The sequence below is a fragment of the Cicer arietinum genome, chromosome 7, assembly GCF_000331145.2.
Source record: "Cicer arietinum cultivar CDC Frontier isolate Library 1 chromosome 7, Cicar.CDCFrontier_v2.0, whole genome shotgun sequence".
Lineage (NCBI taxonomy): Eukaryota > Viridiplantae > Streptophyta > Magnoliopsida > Fabales > Fabaceae > Cicer > Cicer arietinum.
Window position 1 is genome coordinate 21,378,452 of NC_021166.2, and position 18,903 is coordinate 21,397,354.

The window sequence follows — 18,903 nt, forward strand, 5'->3', positions numbered from 1 at the left end:
ACCTGACCCCTGTTGGGGCGGATATCAGACCTAAATATCAATTTCAACAGAGAACAACATAGTCAGCTTTTCTCCTAAGAGTCAGGAGTGAGAGTGGGGGAGACAAAATTCTCTCCCGCGCTCAACCCGTTTCCATACCTATTTGTTAGTCTATTTCAAAAAAAAAAAATACACAATTCACCACTTCAGTGATATAGGCTTTCATAAAAAAGATAGTGAAGTTGCCTTTAATACTTTATAGTTTTGTTAGATTTAAAAAAATATTGGATCAGACCTTAAAAACGATGGACTTATGATATGTAATAAATCATAATCGGCTCTAATATTTTTTAAATAAGTCATATTTAAACTTTATAAAGTCTAGATTGACCGAACTTATTTCTACTCCTAATCAAATCTAAAAAATCTATAACAAGTTCAACTTCAACTTAGACTTTAAATATTTTTTTACAAATTAAACCTATAACTTACAAAACCTAATCTATTAGCAGCTTAACACCATTACTTATATATAAGACCGGACATATTAACTCAGTCAATGATTAATTTCATAAGGCATTGATTAACTATCCTCCTCCATATATGATCTTTGTAACAAAATCGCCAGACATATTAACTCTAAATATTGAGTCATTTATCAATGGTTTCCATAATTTGATTAGAGGAGTCATGATATAAACGTTGCCTGCGCCCATCATTTCTTCCCAAGCAGTGCCATTCACTCATTAATGTGCCTGTTTTCTTGTCTTGTGATATTGGTTTTTACATTCAATACACTCAAATTATTTTTTTGTATATTTGTGAAGTATATTTTGTTTTCTCTGGTACATTTTAATCATTATTCTTGTGGTACATTTAGGTTTGAAAAATATTCCTTCGTGTTTAAAATACAAGCAACAAAAACAAAAATTATAAGTAATTTTATTTAATATTTTTATATAATAAAAATTTCTAAAATACAGTTCATAAAAACTCATTCCTTTTTGACGATAAAAACTTTCTCATTTAATAAGGTATACAAAAGAGGTTATTGGAGAATGAAGTCTTAATTAATTGAAGGGTATTTTAGAAATAACATTACTAAGTAGAGAATAATTACTTGACTCTAGCATATATTGTGAACTATTAACTTGAAATTTTAACAGCTTAATTATATCGAGAATTAGAGGGAGTAATTTTTATAACACCAAATTTTGACACTTCCTCTAAACTCTTATCTAAGCAAAAATAATTTCATATTATTTAAGGGGTTAGTTCTAAAAAAAAAAAGTTAATGGTAAGAACTTCACTTTATAATTTTAAATGACGTGATTCAAATCTCAATTAATATATTTATAAAATAATTATTAATTTTATTGTTATTAATAGTAATTCATCTTTCTTATTTCAAAAAATTAAAGAGGTTAATTAACATCATTCAATTAGATAGAGATTTTCTCCATTTCTTAAAAAGAAATGAGCATATCTTAATATAATAATAAACAAATATATGTCATCACACTATGTTTTGTTTTGGTGCTAATAGATTAACCTCCTCCATACCTAATTTTATTTAAGGGGTTAGCTAACATCACTCTATATTTATTTAAATTTTTTTTTTATATAATGTTGATTGTTGTTTATATTATGGAAAATCCTTCTTCTTTCTTGAGACGACGGTTGACCAGTTCTTTTTTGTGATTTTTAATTTGACGTTAAAGAGTAAAATCAATCGTCGATTCTCCATAGACTAAATTCAAATAAAAAAAACTTATAAAAACTAAAATAAAAAAGTGATATATTTATAAAGATAAAAAAATATTTAAATATTTTATAAATTAATATTTGTACGTGTAAGAGTTAATCTAAGGAGAGATAGTTTGCACAATAAAAGAAATTTAAATAAGCGGATGTCGATATATTTTGTGAGGAATGGTTGACTATTGTTATAATGAATTATGTAGTATAGTATAGTAGCAGTAGAGGGCAGGGCGAAGATAATGAAATATTGCAAGCTTGTTTGTTGGTTGTGTACTAAAGTATAATGATTTCATGTCAGCAAAATAAGTGTGAATGTGTCTTGGCATGGTTTGCTTGCTCTCTCTCTCTCTCTCTGTCTCATTACATTACAATTGCATAATACGGGCAGGGGTCACCCACTCTCCAACAAACAAATGATGAATGAGAGAGTAATAGTAATTAATTGCGTGTGCGTTCTGCATCTTCGACATCATATAGTGCCAGACCTTCAATTTCACTCCATTCTCTTCATTTTTCTTTTTTTAAGATGCTCTTTTAAACTATATGTCAATTGTCAACATCTTACAAACATCAACTGCTATCACTCATCATGATGGACGTCCAAAATAATAATGGGCTATTGAAAATTATCCGGGTTATTTCTTTCACATGTCACTCCCAACTTCATTTTTTAACCCGGTACTCATAATTTTGAGATTAAACCAAATGAATTGAGTTAGATTGCAAATTTAACTTCGATTCTCTATTAAAAAAATTAGCGTTTGATACATATTGAATATGATTATTTTCGGTCGAAGAAATTAAAATAAAAAACATTAGAGATTAGTTTTTTGATATTTTTGTTTAAAAAAATTAATTTTATTTTATTTTTATTAATTATAATAAAAATTACTATTTTTAAAAATAAGTCAATTATAAAAAAATGATTTTTAAGAAAATCTCCTCAAAATAACTTCTAATTTGAATTAATTTATAGATATTTTTCATATTATAGTTATTTTAAATTGTAGCAAAAACAAATTAAAATTCTTGAAAATGATTTTTTTTTTACACAGAGACTGTAGCAAATGAGCTGCATATATATCGATTATTTTCATTGGATGATAATGTAAACTGACTTTACAGTATTCATGCATATAAATTAAACTATTAAATAATTGTTTTATTTTCTATTATTTTTCTCTTTTTTTTTTTCGTTTAAATGTCTTTTTTTCATCAATCAAACAAAGTGTAAAATAAGAGAGAATAAATTGTCAAGTTTAATGTTATCAAGGATTAAAAATGATCTTTATTTTTCTTATCAACTAAATTTAGTCTCTTTAAGGACTAAAATAAATCTTCACTCTATATTTTTTTAATTAAATTTTAGCATAATACTTCAATTAAATGCATGTGCAGTGAATTTTTTTAAATTAAATGCAGCTGACCACTATTTTTATTATGTAAAATCTAGTTTGCTATTCTTGATATTTTTTGTAAGTTTGAGTAACAATTGTATTTTAAGATTAAGGTCTCTCGTTTCTTAAATAGTTTGCAGATCCTATTTTTAAAGTATTTGAATCTGGATCATCCCAATGCTGAAAAACTACAAGCCAACATTAGCTAAAAGTAAGAAATGAAACAAGACCCATGCGATAAAGTGTACACTATGATGAACGTTGCAAAAAATGATAGAAATACCATAGGGAGCAAAATGTAATTTTACTAATAAGTAGTAATAAGATTTCTTTGGGAAAGAAAAATCATGGCATGCCAAGTATTTGTATTTGATGTCCCATAGTTTCCGGGTTCATTATATCCTTTGTTCTCCTTTAGCTCAAAATTCATGATCATATATACTTATGCTAATTTGTAATTGACGTTTCCTTTATTTGGAGGACATGATGGTATAAGTATGGATAGAAATAAGATGGTTAGATAAGAATATGACAAAATATAAAATAGTTGAGGCATAAGAAACTACTAGTAGTTGGTTAGAACATAATATTGTAAAATAGTATATTATCTTAAGTAGGAGACATAAGAAACTAGTTGTGTTATTTTATAATTATATTTAGATAGATGAATGAAATAATAGTATAATAAATTAAATAATTGGAATGAACTGATCGATGATCGTCAATCTTTCAAATGATTTTGAATTTGATTTTTGATTAAAATAATCATTAAATAAATTTTTTTTGTCTCTTAATTGAACTATTAATATATTAGTTTCTTTTGAAGTCTTTAAAGTTATATAACACTAAAAAATTCTAATGTGGTTTGAATTGCTATCAAAAATCCAAATTCGTATCCAAAGAATAATCAATGACATACATGATTTGGATTTAATGCAAGGCGATAGAGGGAAGATCCAAGTAACATCCATCGGGTCGACCTGAAACAACTTGTTGGAGGACATGTGTGACACTAAGGATTTGGGAGATGTGAGATGTGAATGGTCTAGTTAAATAATATTTTGAAAATATCCGGTTATTTTAGAAAGGATATCATATATGGTTATGGTTTTACATCTCTATCTGGTTATTCCCATAGCTGTTTATTCCTAGCTCTCCACAATTCCTACGTAATTATAGCGAGTGTGCTTGAGTATAACCATTAATCAAACTGAATTGAAAAACTAAACAAGTATACTCTTTTAATCTTAATTACTTCCTCACAAATTACACCTAAACAGTATTTTTGGCGTAAGATGTCTATCTAACATTTCTCCTAATTTTTTTTTAGCATGAAAAGACTATTTATACATATTGCTTTTCGCTTAAAAATTTATATTTTATTTAAAAATTAAAAAATTTTGTGTGGCACATTATTATAATATTCTAAATATGCCTTTAAAAATTAGAAGATACACATGAATTGATTTAAAATTATAGTCAAAAAATGAACATGAGAAATTGTTAAAGACTAAAAAGTAAAGAATTTTTTATAACAACTAAATATAAAATGCCAAGTTTTATACGAATTAAAAATTTATTCAACCAATTCTTTTATAGACAAATATTAGATTTTTTTTCTTTCTTTAATGCCCTTTTTTTTGTTGCCAAAATGCCACACTCCAAAAAAAATAATACAGAAATGTCATACCTTTTAGACCTAGTTGCTTATCGCAACATGCAGATGCGACGACTTCAAACAAATTTTTTTCATTCTTAATAGAAAGTCGCATCATGGGAATGCGACCATCTACCAGTATATATATATATATATATATTATAATAATTAAAATATTTAAAAATTCAAAATACTATTAGTAAAATAAAATACATTAATAAATAATGATAATAATAATAATAATAATTTCAATAATATTATAAATTTTAATAATAATAATAATGTAAATTATATAAATAAAATAAAATTAATTAAATTGAAGAAACAAAACACATTAAATTAAAGAAAAAAAACCACAAATTGAAAGAAAAAAAACATTAAATTCAAATTTATTATTATTATTTTTATTTATTAGATCCTACAAAAAAAATAAGAGAAAATTATTATAATATAACACATAATTGGTACATCTGAGTAACTATATTTTCTTTGTTTATTAGATTGAAATAAAAATAGAAGGGCGTTGTTAAGAAAATAAGTTGTTATTTTATCAGCAAAATATTAGGGACAAATTCCTCGTATTCTCATTCTAATCTAAAAAAAATACAGTTAAATAGATGTCCCACATTATATTATAACAACTTTCTCCTATTTTTTTTATCTAATAAATAAAAATTAATAATAATAAAATTTGAATTTGATGTATTTTTTTCTTCAATTTGTGGTATTTTTTCTCTTTAATTTAATGTGTTTTGTTTGTTCAATTTAATTATTTTTATTTTATTAATATAATTTACTTTATTATTATTATTATTTTTAAAATTTTTATTTTTATTATTTATTAATGTATTTTATTTTATTAATAGTATTTTGAATTTTTAAATATTTTAATTATTTATAATTTATTAAATAATAATTAATAGTATTAATAAAAAGGAAAACATATATATATACATATATTAGTAGATGGTTGCGACCTTCTATTAAGGATGAAAATTTTTTACTTCACGTCGTGGCATCCCCAGTTTGCTGCTATCAGGAACTAGGAACTGGGTCTAAAAACAGGACATTTATGTATTATTTTTTGGGAGTGTGACATTTTGATGAAAATAAAATAAGATAATAAAAAAAAAGTCCCAAATATTAACATGTTAGTTGTTAAATTAGTATTTTCTTCTTCTCAAAGGTTTAACTTCAATCAATTTAACTACTCAACCTCTAAAAATTTACTTATATTGCATCGTGGATCTCGTCCCGTGACTAGAATTAATGTTATCGATGCAATGAGGAATGATGATAATTGTGAACACACTCAAATGATCATATTCATATGAGATTGAATGAGTGTCAAGTACAAGTGAATAATATAATATTAAATAATAAATATTAATATCGTTAAATTGAACATTATTTTGTATATTCAAATTTAAAACCTCATTAATTACAGTTATCACACTATCTTTTTATGACAAAAACAAAAAAATAAACATTGAATAATTTAAAGAAAAATGTAAATAACTTTATTTTGAGACGATGGGTTGAATCTTAAAAAGGTTTTCCATTTTGAAGTAAACAAAGTATGCCTGCGAGGTGTGACAGACGTACAGAAGACGTTTGTCTGTTTTGCCCTTGTCCCCCTTATTATTATTATTAATATTATTATTTTTATGATGATGAAAAGCAAAGTCGATTTATTATTAAGTTTGTGTTTGTGTTTGTGTTTAAGAGCACACTCCAAACCTTTTTGTTGCTTTCTGCTTAATGGAATGGAAGGCCCTTGAGTTGAGTTAAGACTCACTCTCTCTTTCTCTTTCTCTTTAGGTTTCACTCTCTCTCTCTTTCTCTCTGCCAACACAAACAAGAATAATCTCTCTTCTCTTCTCTTCTGCTACACACCAACCTTCCATTTCCATAGGTGCGTCACTCACTCCTTTCACGCTTTTTTGCTTAACTTGTTTCCCCGACTTTCTTTTATTTTCTTACTTATTCGTTCACATTCCTTACTAGGCTTTGCCTTTGCTTTTTTATTTTTAAAGAAAATCATTATTTGGTAAAGTTTTGCTGTTGGTGTTGGTGTTGGTGTGGATCTATTTTAATATAAACACTTTTTTTTTTTATCTTCTTTCACTTTGATTTTTTTCCTTCCATTTATTGCTTAATACGCTGCTATTAAATGTTTTTTAGATGCTTACCATGTTTACTTGGCTACTTGCGTTGATGCTTCTTTATTGCAAACAAAAAACATACAAATTTTTCATGTTTTTATTTTCGCATTTTTATATTTTAATTAGGACTTTTTTACTGCGTATTAATTTGGCCTTAGGAAGGGTATTTTCCATTTCTATGTGTTTTCGTTTTTTTTTTTCTTCTGGAATCATGATTTTCATGAGCTCTATATTTTTTATTTTTTTATTTACTTATGATTTTTCCTGAAATGTTTTTCTGCATTCTTCAGCAAATTTTTAATGTGTCACTGTTATTTAAATTGGCTACTATTGCATTGATCACTGTGAGAGGGTAAGAAGAATAAGTGTGTTTGGTTATGCGGTGGCAAAAATTGATTTTGAATGAATTGATTCAATAAAAATTGATTTTGACTAAAAGTGAGTTGAATGTAAAGTGATTTATGTTTTAATGCATTTATGTGAATATGAGTTGAGTGATAAAATCCTAGGTTTAAAAATCAATTGTATATATTCTAGCTTCAAGTTTGAATCAATTATAGACCTCTAGAATCATTTTTGTATGCTCCAAAAGTGGCTTAGTCTTGGACATACAATACCATAATTCATTGATGATCAATAACAGATTTACGTAAAATCAATCTTGACCATCAATTAATAAATGAATAAATATATTTTATATAAAGGGCAAGGTTTTGAATCACAGTTGCTTTTGCAATCCTTGACATTGCAGAGAATCGGCGATCAAATGCGGCTGATGCGACATCAATTGCAATTTTGGAGATATCAAGTATCTTGATGTCACAACCAAGATTGCAATGTCAACCCTCTTTTTAAAACTATGTCCAAAATTGTATTCATATGCTATTGGATGATGCCCTGTTATTAATCTTGATTTAATCTTTGCTAGCCTGCTTGTATTCTTTCATTTCAAGTTATTCTTTCTTTGCTAGCCTGCTTGTATTCTTGATTTAATCTTTGCTAGCCTGCTTGTATTCTTCATAGATGTAGTGTAACAAACTTAGTTGGTCTTCAGCTTTTGTTGATTTTGTTTGTAATTTTTGTGTCAATATTGTATTAATGAATTGTGATTTAAAATGGTTTCTTGCAATGCAGTTTGTATATTTGGTGTCTGATGTCTCCGCCACTGCTGGTTACTGAAGAGGAACGGCAGAGCAACACCTCAACGGTAGCATCTGCGTCTCCTCAATCCTTGGACTGTTTCTCCCAAAATGGGGCTGGATTGAAAGAACGCAATTACCTTGGATTGTCGGATTGCTCATCGGTGGACAGTTCTACTGTACCGAGCTTGTCCGATGAGAAAAAAGAGAATCTAAATTTGAAAGCTACGGAGTTGAGGCTAGGACTTCCTGGTTCCCAGTCGCCCGAAAGGGATCCAGATCTTTTTTTGTTGAGCTCAACAAAACTTGACGAGAAACCGTTGTTCCCTTTGCTTCCTACAAAAGATGGTATCTGCTCATTGTCACAGAAGAATGTGGTTTCGGGAAACAAAAGAGGTTTTTCCGACGCAATGGATGGGTTCCGTGAGGTAAAAAGTTTAAAGTTTTCAAGGAAATAGTCACTTTTGTTAGGGGATATCACTATAGTCCTTGTAAGAATTGAAATTACAATAACATCTTCTAATGGGTCTTCTGTTAGTAATTTCGTGGACCAGACTAACTAACGGAACACATATTTGAGGACTTAATTGACAAACAAAATGCACATTCAAAGATATTTTTGTAATTTTGATTCATTTAAGGGCCAAAATGATTGTTTACGCCGATGTTTTCCTTTTCCTAAGGTCAAACTGATGTTCTTACTGTTTGATTCTGATTCTTGACAATCTGTGATGCAGGGTAAATATACCGGTAATGCACGTGTAAACATACTGCTTTCGCCTAGACCATCTGGAGCTCAGCCAACTACAATTAAAGAAATACCAAACAAGGTGTTACAAGAAAGCCCTTGTGCAGCAAATGGAACTGGACATAACCATACAGGAAATCCAATCAGTGGCAGTGCACCAGCTTCTAAGTAAGTACCACATGCTAGATCAAAGATTCACTATTTTTTGGAGAATCTAGTTAAACAAATACCTTAAAAAAAGCGATTTTCCATGTCTTTGTAATAATGCTAATTACTTATTTTCTATGACAGAGCACAAGTTGTTGGCTGGCCTCCAATTAGATCATTTAGGAAAAACTCATTGGCCACCGCTTCAAAGAACAACGATGAAGTGGATGGAAAACCAGGTCCAACCGCGCTCTTTGTGAAGGTTAGCATGGATGGTGCTCCTTATCTTAGGAAGGTAGATCTAAGAAATTATACAACATACCAGGAACTGTCTTCTGACCTTGAGAAGATGTTCAGCTGTTTTACCCTAGGTGATCTGTTAATAAAATTTTAATTTACTTTAACAATTTTTTTACTGATAAGGGATTGTAAAATGAATTTTGTGATCACTATTGTTTTATTTTTTGCTTTCTGAAATGTATCTTTGTTGTGGATTATTATACTCGGTGTACCTCATCAGGTCAATGTGGTTCGCATGGAGCTCCAGGAAGAGAAATGCTGAGTGAGAGCAAGTTGAAGGACTTCCTGCATGGTTCTGAATATGTGGTAACTTATGAAGATAAAGATGGTGACTGGATGCTTGTTGGAGATGTACCGTGGGAGTAAGTTTTTAAACCTTCTATGAACTCTTTTACATGAGAGAACAGACTGCATTCATTTCCGTACAGCAGTTAGATCTGTCAAATCTGGTTGCCTGGCTTGGTCCAACACAATCCAGCAGTTAGGCGGGGGAGAATATTGCATAAAAAAGTGGCCCAGAGGGCCAGGTCAAAATGGCCCAGTTATTTCCAGACATAGAATGAAGGAGTCCAGTCCAGCCCAAAATACGAGCCATTCTGGGCTGCTCATTGGCCGGACCAAAAACGACAACTTTAAAAGTAGATATATATTACAGAAATATAGAATACTTGCGATGATGTCATATTCCCACACGTAAATAAGTGTTGCTTCCAAAATTTGTCATCCTACAGAAATATAGAGTACTTGCATACTTTGTCAAGAACATGCTTATTTAACTCATTAGCTATTTTTTGTCCTCTAAAATTTCAAATACAACCAAAAGCCGAAGATACTGTTATATTCTATTGGCGATTGCTGAACTAGGGCACAGTTTATATATTGTCCATAAAATGGTAATAAAAGTACGGCCATAATTCATTTCAAGAATGATTTATAACTCCATTCCTGTAATATCTTTTTTTTTACTCATTTAGTCTTTTTTTTGAAAAAGCATAGTAGGTGCTTTTTAAACTTTGCTTTTTTTTGGCTCCTTCCTAATTGAATAAACATGAGTAAACAGTGCTTTTTATTTTCTTTTTAAATTTGTTACTTAAATAGGAACATAAAAAGATTTGGTATGTTTCAGATTTTATGTTACAGATACAGAGTGGATACTTAGGAATTTGATCATGGCTTAAATTTTGTTTCTAAATTGAATCTTTAATGCATTTCAGTCATGCTCCCAATTGGAATGTGTTAATATTGATAACTGTACCTAGGCATTAAGTGTTACAAATTATTACTATTTGTACGGGAAAAAACCTTTAGTTTGCATACAATTCTTAACTGTCATTTTTCTTTTGTCTGCAGCATGTTCATTGATACATGCAAAAGGCTGAAAATCATGAAGGGTTCTGATGCAATTGGCTTAGGTATGTAAAATTCATTACAGTTAACATACTTGTCGCTGCAAAACTATCATATGAATTGATGGACTAAAAGCTTATTCTTTGTACAAGAGACTAGCCATAAAGGGCTAATATTAAGTGGCAGATTACGATCCTGATATGTTTAAGGTTGATCGTTGAATCTCGGTCAGTATGTCAATTGATTGTGTATATTGAAGGTTATTTTGTTTACAGGGTTAATATAAGGTTGAGAATAAAAGTTTCATCCATTCTTTGATAGATGAAATTGTATTCTTTATTAATATATTGTGTTTTTGTTTTGTTTTTTCTAGAGTAGTCTCTAAAACTAGTGTTTAAGAACGAATAAACAATTGATTGTTAAATGTGAGTGTGAGGTGCTGTCACTTGAGTCCTAAATGTATTGAGATTACGAAAACATTTCTAACCATTTTTTTGTGAGTAAATTTATGGATCAAATTGACTTAGAGATGTTATATTCAAGTACCATACTAACTAACGAAACACACATTGAGAATCAAACTGACTACTGAAATACACATTTATGTAGTTTTTTGTAATTGATACATTCGGTGACTATTGTGACAGCCCCTCACAAATTTAAGAACCCATATGATTGTTTATTTGTTTAAGAACTATAGTTACGGAGTAGTCTACTTATACTTGATTTCCTGTGTGTGGCTGCTTAGCTTTGAGAATTTTTATTTTGAAACATTATACTAAGTCTGTAAGTTCATCCGCAAAAGTAGAATAAATTTTTTTTGATTATAATGATGCAGTTGGGTTGTGTGTACTTGAAACTTGCAAAAACTTGTTAATCAAGGAAATTAAGATTAAAAGTACCTCTGGTTTATATCTCTAATGACAGCTATGTATTGCTTCGACTTGTTTTGTTTCCTTATAACACAAGAAAACTATTATTGATAGTGCCTCTGGTTATGTCTGCAAAGTATAATTCAATTTAAAATATAATGCCCCTTTCAAGTTTTGCTTAGGTAGTTTTTTTTCTTTTTGCAGCTCCAAGAGCCATGGAGAAATCCAAGAGCAGGTGCTAGATAGATAACCATTGCATAAAGGACTGAATCCTTGGGGTTTTATGGTTAAATATGCTTTCAGATGTTATTATTTTTTTTTTAAGTCCCTAGTAGTGTTTTGATTTTTGTGTTACATTTGTTATTTGCTATTACTTTAATATACTTCATGAAGCTAGCTTCAGTATTAGAAGTTTGGGAATTATGTAATCTTTATAGGAACCTTATGTTTTGGATGAATGCCTGTTGCAATTAGTATATTTTGTGTGATTTGTTACTACTTTACTACCTATCTTATGAAAACTTGTGCACAAAATCCTTTTGCTCACTTAGACATAATCAAAAGTCAAATAATTGGTCTCATCTACTTAGGGGTTTCATGACAATCAGCCCTTGAGATTTTAGCTAGGGTTCTTCGACATATATTTTTTAATAAAAAATTAAATTTTTCACCAAAAGCCTGTGGAGTTTTTCATGTTAGTGTTGTTTAATACATGTGAGACCTATAATGGTCACGTGTCCAATGTTGTAACATAATGTGTTAAAAAGGGTTTCTTACACATGTTATGACTTAAAGAATTTAAAAAATTTATCGAAGATTGATTATGATATTTTTCAGGATAATATTTTACGATTATCTTCGTTTTTATGGATATGACAGTGATTTAATTGATGTAGATAAACAAATATTATTTAAATTACTATTTCAGTTGTATAAATGAAGATAACTATGATTTTAAATATTTTTAAGAATTGATCGTGATCTATATTAAAATTTCTCTTATTTTTATTTGACAAATTAATTTTTTTATTCAGACAAGAAATTATAAATAAAAACAAGTAATGATAAAAATAATAACTATATTAAATAATATTAATAAATCATATTTTAGTAAAACTAAAAAAAAAAGTATGGTGATCACGACGGAGCTGCGACAACTTTTACAGTGGTGTATGGCAGAGTTTCAGCTACTTTCGAGGCTACCAAAATATTTTGCATTACTTTTATAAATGAGGGAGACATTGTAATTTCAATTTGTGCAAATAACTATGGAACCAAAATCACACAATATCAATACTTAGGGACTAAAAATTAAACTTGAGTTCAAACTCAATAGCACACAACAAGCCAATAAATCTGAGTTCAAAATTCAAACTCGATAATGTGCACCAAGCTGCTAAAGTCCAACTTATAACTTAGTGCATATCAACTCATAAATTCGTTAAACCCCAGCTTGGCCCAATAACATATCAAATTGCTAAATCCAAACTTCAAACTTGATAACACCAAGGAAAGAAAAGACCATTATAACAAGGGAGAATAATAGAGATAAGTACAAATTCCTATCTTGGAGTTGTTTGTGTGAGTTTATGCTGATATTAACTATCTTGTCTACATACTTAAAAAAAAAAAAAGAACAAATTAATGAAGAACGTAGAAGAAAGACCACGCCAAATGCAAATTAACTTAGTTGTAGCACCAATAGTTCTGATAAAATATGTGTCTTAGTATCCGACATATATTGATGTCTGACAGCAACATATGAATTATATTCAAATAATTTATTTTTTAAACTATTACCAAGTGTCCTGTCCTTTGAAGTAAAAAGTGTCAACCTTTTATGGATTCAAATATGAACTTATGTTAGCTCGTTAATTTAATATTAAATAATAAAAAAAAGTTTTAATAAAAAAAAAATCACTTTTTAAAATTTTCAGGCATGAAATACATATCTTCTAAAATTTTATTTTATTTTTTAATTCTTTAATAAGTATCCCAAAAGTACTTATTAGCATTTCTATTATTGCAAAATATGCTTAGTTAATTTTTTACGGTTGCAAGAAGACAATAATTATTATTAGTGACAAATTTATTTAATTTTTTTTTACATGAAATCAAAATAATGCAATTTACCTATTTTTTTAATAAAAGTAAAAAATAAGTATTTTGTTTATAAATGAGTATGAAGAGAATATATATATCAACATAAAGTTAGTCCTCTAAACATTCAATTCTCAAATAGAAAATGTTTTCATGGGATTTTCTGAAGCAAATTAAGGTGGATGGTATTCTATACTTTGTTGAGAACTATGTGGTATTTTTGACTTTTAATTTAAAATATTATTTGAATAAAGCATTGTTAGTGATGGATGCACGATGGATTTAAAAATTGATAGACTAGTGCAGCTGGAATGTTGGATTCATTAATAACCAAAACCATAGAATAAGCATAAAGGTACACTGATCACGGTTTTCTGTTGCTTCTAGATTTATGGATCAATTGTTTATTAATAATGACATATGATGGTGTTGCAGCCGAAGGTAACACAACCTTTACGTACAAATAGCTGAATGATAATTATATATTGCATAAATTAAAGCATAAATGGTGGAACTCAGAAGGAAACAAGTTTGTGTCATTGCTGTTGTTGTTGAAAGGGGGTTTTATTGAAGTTGCAAAAAGGTTAAACTATTTTTAAATGGGTTAGAAAATCAAAGTTTTGAAAAATGGTCTACAATTCATTATCCGTAAAAAAATATTACAACAACTACGCTAAAGTTGAAAAGACGGAAATAAAATTGCAAAGTTTTAAAATTTTAACATTTTAAAATTAGTTTTTTTAAAATAAAAATATGAATTTTAATTTTTATAAAATTATCTAATAAGTAATTTTAGTTTCTTTTAAAATAAAATATACTTAATTATCTTTTAACTTAAAATATTTTAAATGTTTTTTTATTAATATATTTAAAATATTATAAAAAATTCGTCTAATTTAATATCATTAATGACATTTAGTGTAGCTAGGATTATTTATAATCATTTATAAAATTAATTGAAGATTCAAATCTCATTTTTAGAAATTATTATAAAGATACTTTAAAATTTTGAAGTTCAGACTACACGTAAGTAATTATTATATGTTTTAGTTTCAGGTTATCTAATTTAATTAATATAAATTATTTACGAGATAACCTATAAATATCATATACTTATTCTTACTCTAATGCATAGAAGAGATCATGCTTTCATTGTGTGCATTATACCTGTTGCATGTAAACTATCTCAAAAACTTAGGTATTTTATAGATTTTACAACATTAAGAACATAACCCTCATGCAAATGAATTTTGAACGGTTAAGTATAAATTATAAACAAATTTTCTTTACTTATTAATTTCAACATTATAGTTAGTAAAATCATTACTTAACACCAAAATCTTATAATGAAAATGAACTATCTTAATAATTTAAATGGATAGGAAAAAATATGTGAATGATTTTATTCGTGAAAACAACCTCTAATTTTAAATTTAGATTAGGTGTATTTTGTTTTGTATATAGTAATACGGTTTTTTTCAGACAATTTAAATTTAAAAGATAATTATTTTTAAAATGAAAATTTTTAATTTTTAATTTTAATTTTTTAATTTTGATTGAATGGTCGAGAGTGTATACAATCAATCACACCTACAAGCCAATCCCCTAACAACCCAATTCCTTAACATTTATGATGTTCATTCATGATACAATATAAGTATTTATTAGCCTCCATATATATGCATACAACAAACATCAAGATATCGGACACCGAAAAAAATTTAAACAGGAGATCCTAGATTTGAATTTAAAAAACTAATATAATTATATTAATTTACAAACATTTGTCTTTAAAAAATAAAAAATCTAAAATTGGAGCATAAAAGAACCTAAAGTTTTCTATAAAAATAAAAAAATAAAAAATAAAGGGAAATTGTCAACTTTGAGAAACCCCCCACCACTATAGAAAAACTTAAGGTGTAGGATTCCTAAGTGTTTTTATTGAGAAGTACTAAGTACACACATTTACCAAATCTGAAAATCCAAATTGCAATTGGGGTCAAAAGACAACCATACAGAGTGACCAATTAAGTGGGAATGAATGTGCATGTTTATCTATTGAAATAGTTAATAGAGTGGACTTACTAACAGAAGAGTTGGTTGGCCTTTCATTTTATTCAAAAGTACCATAATTTAATAAATACCACCAACTTCAAAGATTTTCTTTTAGGAATATCCGGTAAAAGATATCGCATTGTCAATCTCAGAGAAGAAATTATATATATTCATACGAATACGAGATATTTTGGATAGTAAATTAAAAATTGGAATGTGAAATTCTCTTCACACTTACTCATATTTAAGACTAGACAATTAAAATTTGATGCATGTGATATAAGTACTTCAGGAATAGATGATGACTTAATTCATTATGAATAGTTATGAGTATGATACTAGTATCAATGATAATATCAATGATAACCAAGACAATTTTGTTTTATATTTATGTAACATGAGAGTTAAGTTATCCAATTTACACCATAAAGCGACGATAAAAGCTTAAAAAATAAAGATTATATTTAATAACAACAATAAAAAAGCTCAAATAATATTTTATATATTAATGTAAAAAAAAAACCAAAAATTTCACTCGTAGATGAATAATGTGGTAAAAGAGAGCAGCATATGTGTACTGATACTTTAGAGGACCTAATCAATCTTATTTAGCTACAAAACTAAATTATAAGGTAACTTAATTATGAACACTTTAAACTTTTTATATATTATATGAGATCCAAATTAGACATAGTTACTGTGTCAATTCGATCTAAATAAACCACTAAGATTGATTGTGTTAAACTGATTGTTTAATTTGAATTGTTTGATCCAAAAACAACGGTTCATATATCATATAGCTTGAAATTGTATAGTGAGGTAATCGTCTTGTCTCAATACAACAGTTTAAATATCTTACAATGTAAAATTGTATGCTACAATATATCCTCATCTATATATTGTTTGTATTGTTTCCTAAAATAAATGATTTTTATATTTTCAATATAATATTAATTAATTAATTTTCCAATCGTATTATGTAATTAATACTATTTTCATATCAATGTTTTAAGATTTAAAGTAGTTGTAAACTATTAACATTCCACATAAACATCCCTTTCATTCATTCACGGGAAAAGTGGAGTTGTTGATGGTGGGATTTGATGGAGTGAAAATGAGGAAGTAAAAAATGTAAAACATAAAATTACCTTGAGATGAAATAGTGACAAAGGACATATAATTCCATATACATGAATGATTCACTTACATTTTTCCATTTCAATGTTTCTCATTTTTTATTTTTTATAGCCAACCACAAAATAATATCTTTTTACACTCTCTCTCAATATTCAATCTGACCTTAGATCCACAGAAGGAGCAATAAATATAATATCAAACATTTTTCTTACTGTTTACTTTTACCAAATTGTCTTTCAAAATTAGAATGAGGTGTGGCTTCTGATCAAGTCTTAAATATTTCACAGCTATAAGAGATTTTAATATTATATCTACATTCAAAATCTTAAGATATTAAATATAAATATGTAAATATTTTTTTTTATATTAAATATTTAATTTATCCATAATCAACATAAACATAAAATTAATCATGGACACATGAATTAAAAATCTTGTTTTGCGGTCACATTCGTATATTTGCTGGCAACGAATTTTATATGCTCTGCCACAAGCCATCCTTTAAGATAGTCTCATAATTAAGTTCATCATGTTACTTACTCAAGAAAAACAGTGCAAAAGACAACAAGAATTAAACTTGTTTTCTAGCATCATTACTTCATCAATCTCTTTCAACCTATGTTCTAGAGTTTTCTTCTCATTAAACTACAAAAAAAAAAATCCATAGGTTATTTATTCTTTTCCCCCTTATAAACCATTCATGACAAAAGTATTCTAAATTGTAATTGTAGTACTTCTTGCAATTACACTACAAACTTTAATATTACAGTAAAACATAGATAAATAAGTTCACTATAACAATAATTGACATTACATAAAATTTTAAAATCTTTACATTGTGACCACAGTTACAATTATAGACAGTAATTTATAACTAATTAAAATGACAAAATTATCCTTCAACTTTTAATTATATTATCATCATCAAAATACATAAGAACATAATGTGATACTTCATTTGTGTTTCCCAAGTTGCCACATTGCCTATATTACAAAACCAAACATGAACCATGCATTAAGCTAAGGCTACAAACTAAAACTCTATCTTAACAATTGTTCCTATTGTTAAAAAATGAGTCCACGCGTTTCTTCATAGACCTTACCATTAAGGAATGTCATATATTGTGAGTCAATGCCACTTGTGCATAATACTGTGGTCATCATCTGTAAAATTAAACTCTTCTAAATATTCTTTCAATAGCTTTATGAAATGTGTTTGGCTACAACATTCTCTATGCATGCTTTCATCGTTTTGCTGTGGAATGGTTTGATGGTGAAAACTGTTCAATGCTTACACCATTCATAGTACAATCAATTGAAAAGGATTTGAAGTAGAAATGTTGTAATACTGATGAAGATTGAAAGCTACTTTATAGGTCCTGTTTTTGGCTCTTCTTCTATAATCTAGATACATGTTTAATTTTACTTCCCAACAAATGTTTTAAATAATGGTTCTCCATCTTTGAAATTGGTGGAAATTATGAACAAATGTGGTGTGCTTAACAAATATATCTGGAAAAATCAAACGAATTTAATTTAGACTTAATTATACTTTTGGTTCTTCTATTTTCACTCATTCATAAAATTATTTCTCCTATTTAAAAATTCAACAGTTATGATCCTCCCTTGAAATATTTTGACTAAAAAAATTGTGACATGACATATTTTAAATGACGCGACATATGATACAATAATGTTGAATGATAATTACCCATAAAATTTCAACAAAACCCTAAAAAAACATAAGTATCAACTTTCAAAATTATTCGTTTTTGTAGTTTAATTAATAAATCTAGATGATTCTATCTCATTTCAAATATGTCAAATCATTATTTCTTTATTTAAAAAATCCAAGGACCAAAACTGTTAGATTTTAAAGTAAAATGATTAATTTTACGAATGAGTGAAAATAGGGGATCAAAATTGCAGTTAAGCCTTTAATTTATATGCACTTTCAGTGTAAAATTTTTTATATTGTCAATCAATCACAATTGTTAGATCATTAATAATGTTTAACTTTTGTTATAACAATTTATAAAATCATTCACGTGATTGATAATGATTTTTCGATTATGTAAAACTTTTTATATATATATATA

The 18,903-nt window shown here is 27.8% G+C and overlaps 1 protein-coding gene across 1 annotated transcript; it reads left to right on the top strand.

Moving 5' to 3' along the window:
* The first annotated feature begins 6,472 nt into the window (after positions 1 to 6,472).
* On the top strand, positions 6,473 to 12,015 carry LOC101503896 (auxin-responsive protein IAA9). Its single transcript, XM_004509658.4, has 7 exons — positions 6,473 to 6,709; positions 8,094 to 8,526; positions 8,836 to 9,014; positions 9,138 to 9,364; positions 9,514 to 9,655; positions 10,644 to 10,705; positions 11,717 to 12,015. The coding sequence occupies exons 2-7, from the start codon at positions 8,113 to 8,115 to the stop codon at positions 11,752 to 11,754; spliced, it is 1,062 nt and encodes a 353-aa protein (XP_004509715.1). The 5' UTR covers positions 6,473 to 6,709; positions 8,094 to 8,112; the 3' UTR covers positions 11,755 to 12,015.
* Positions 12,016 to 18,903: the final 6,888 nt, after the last annotated feature.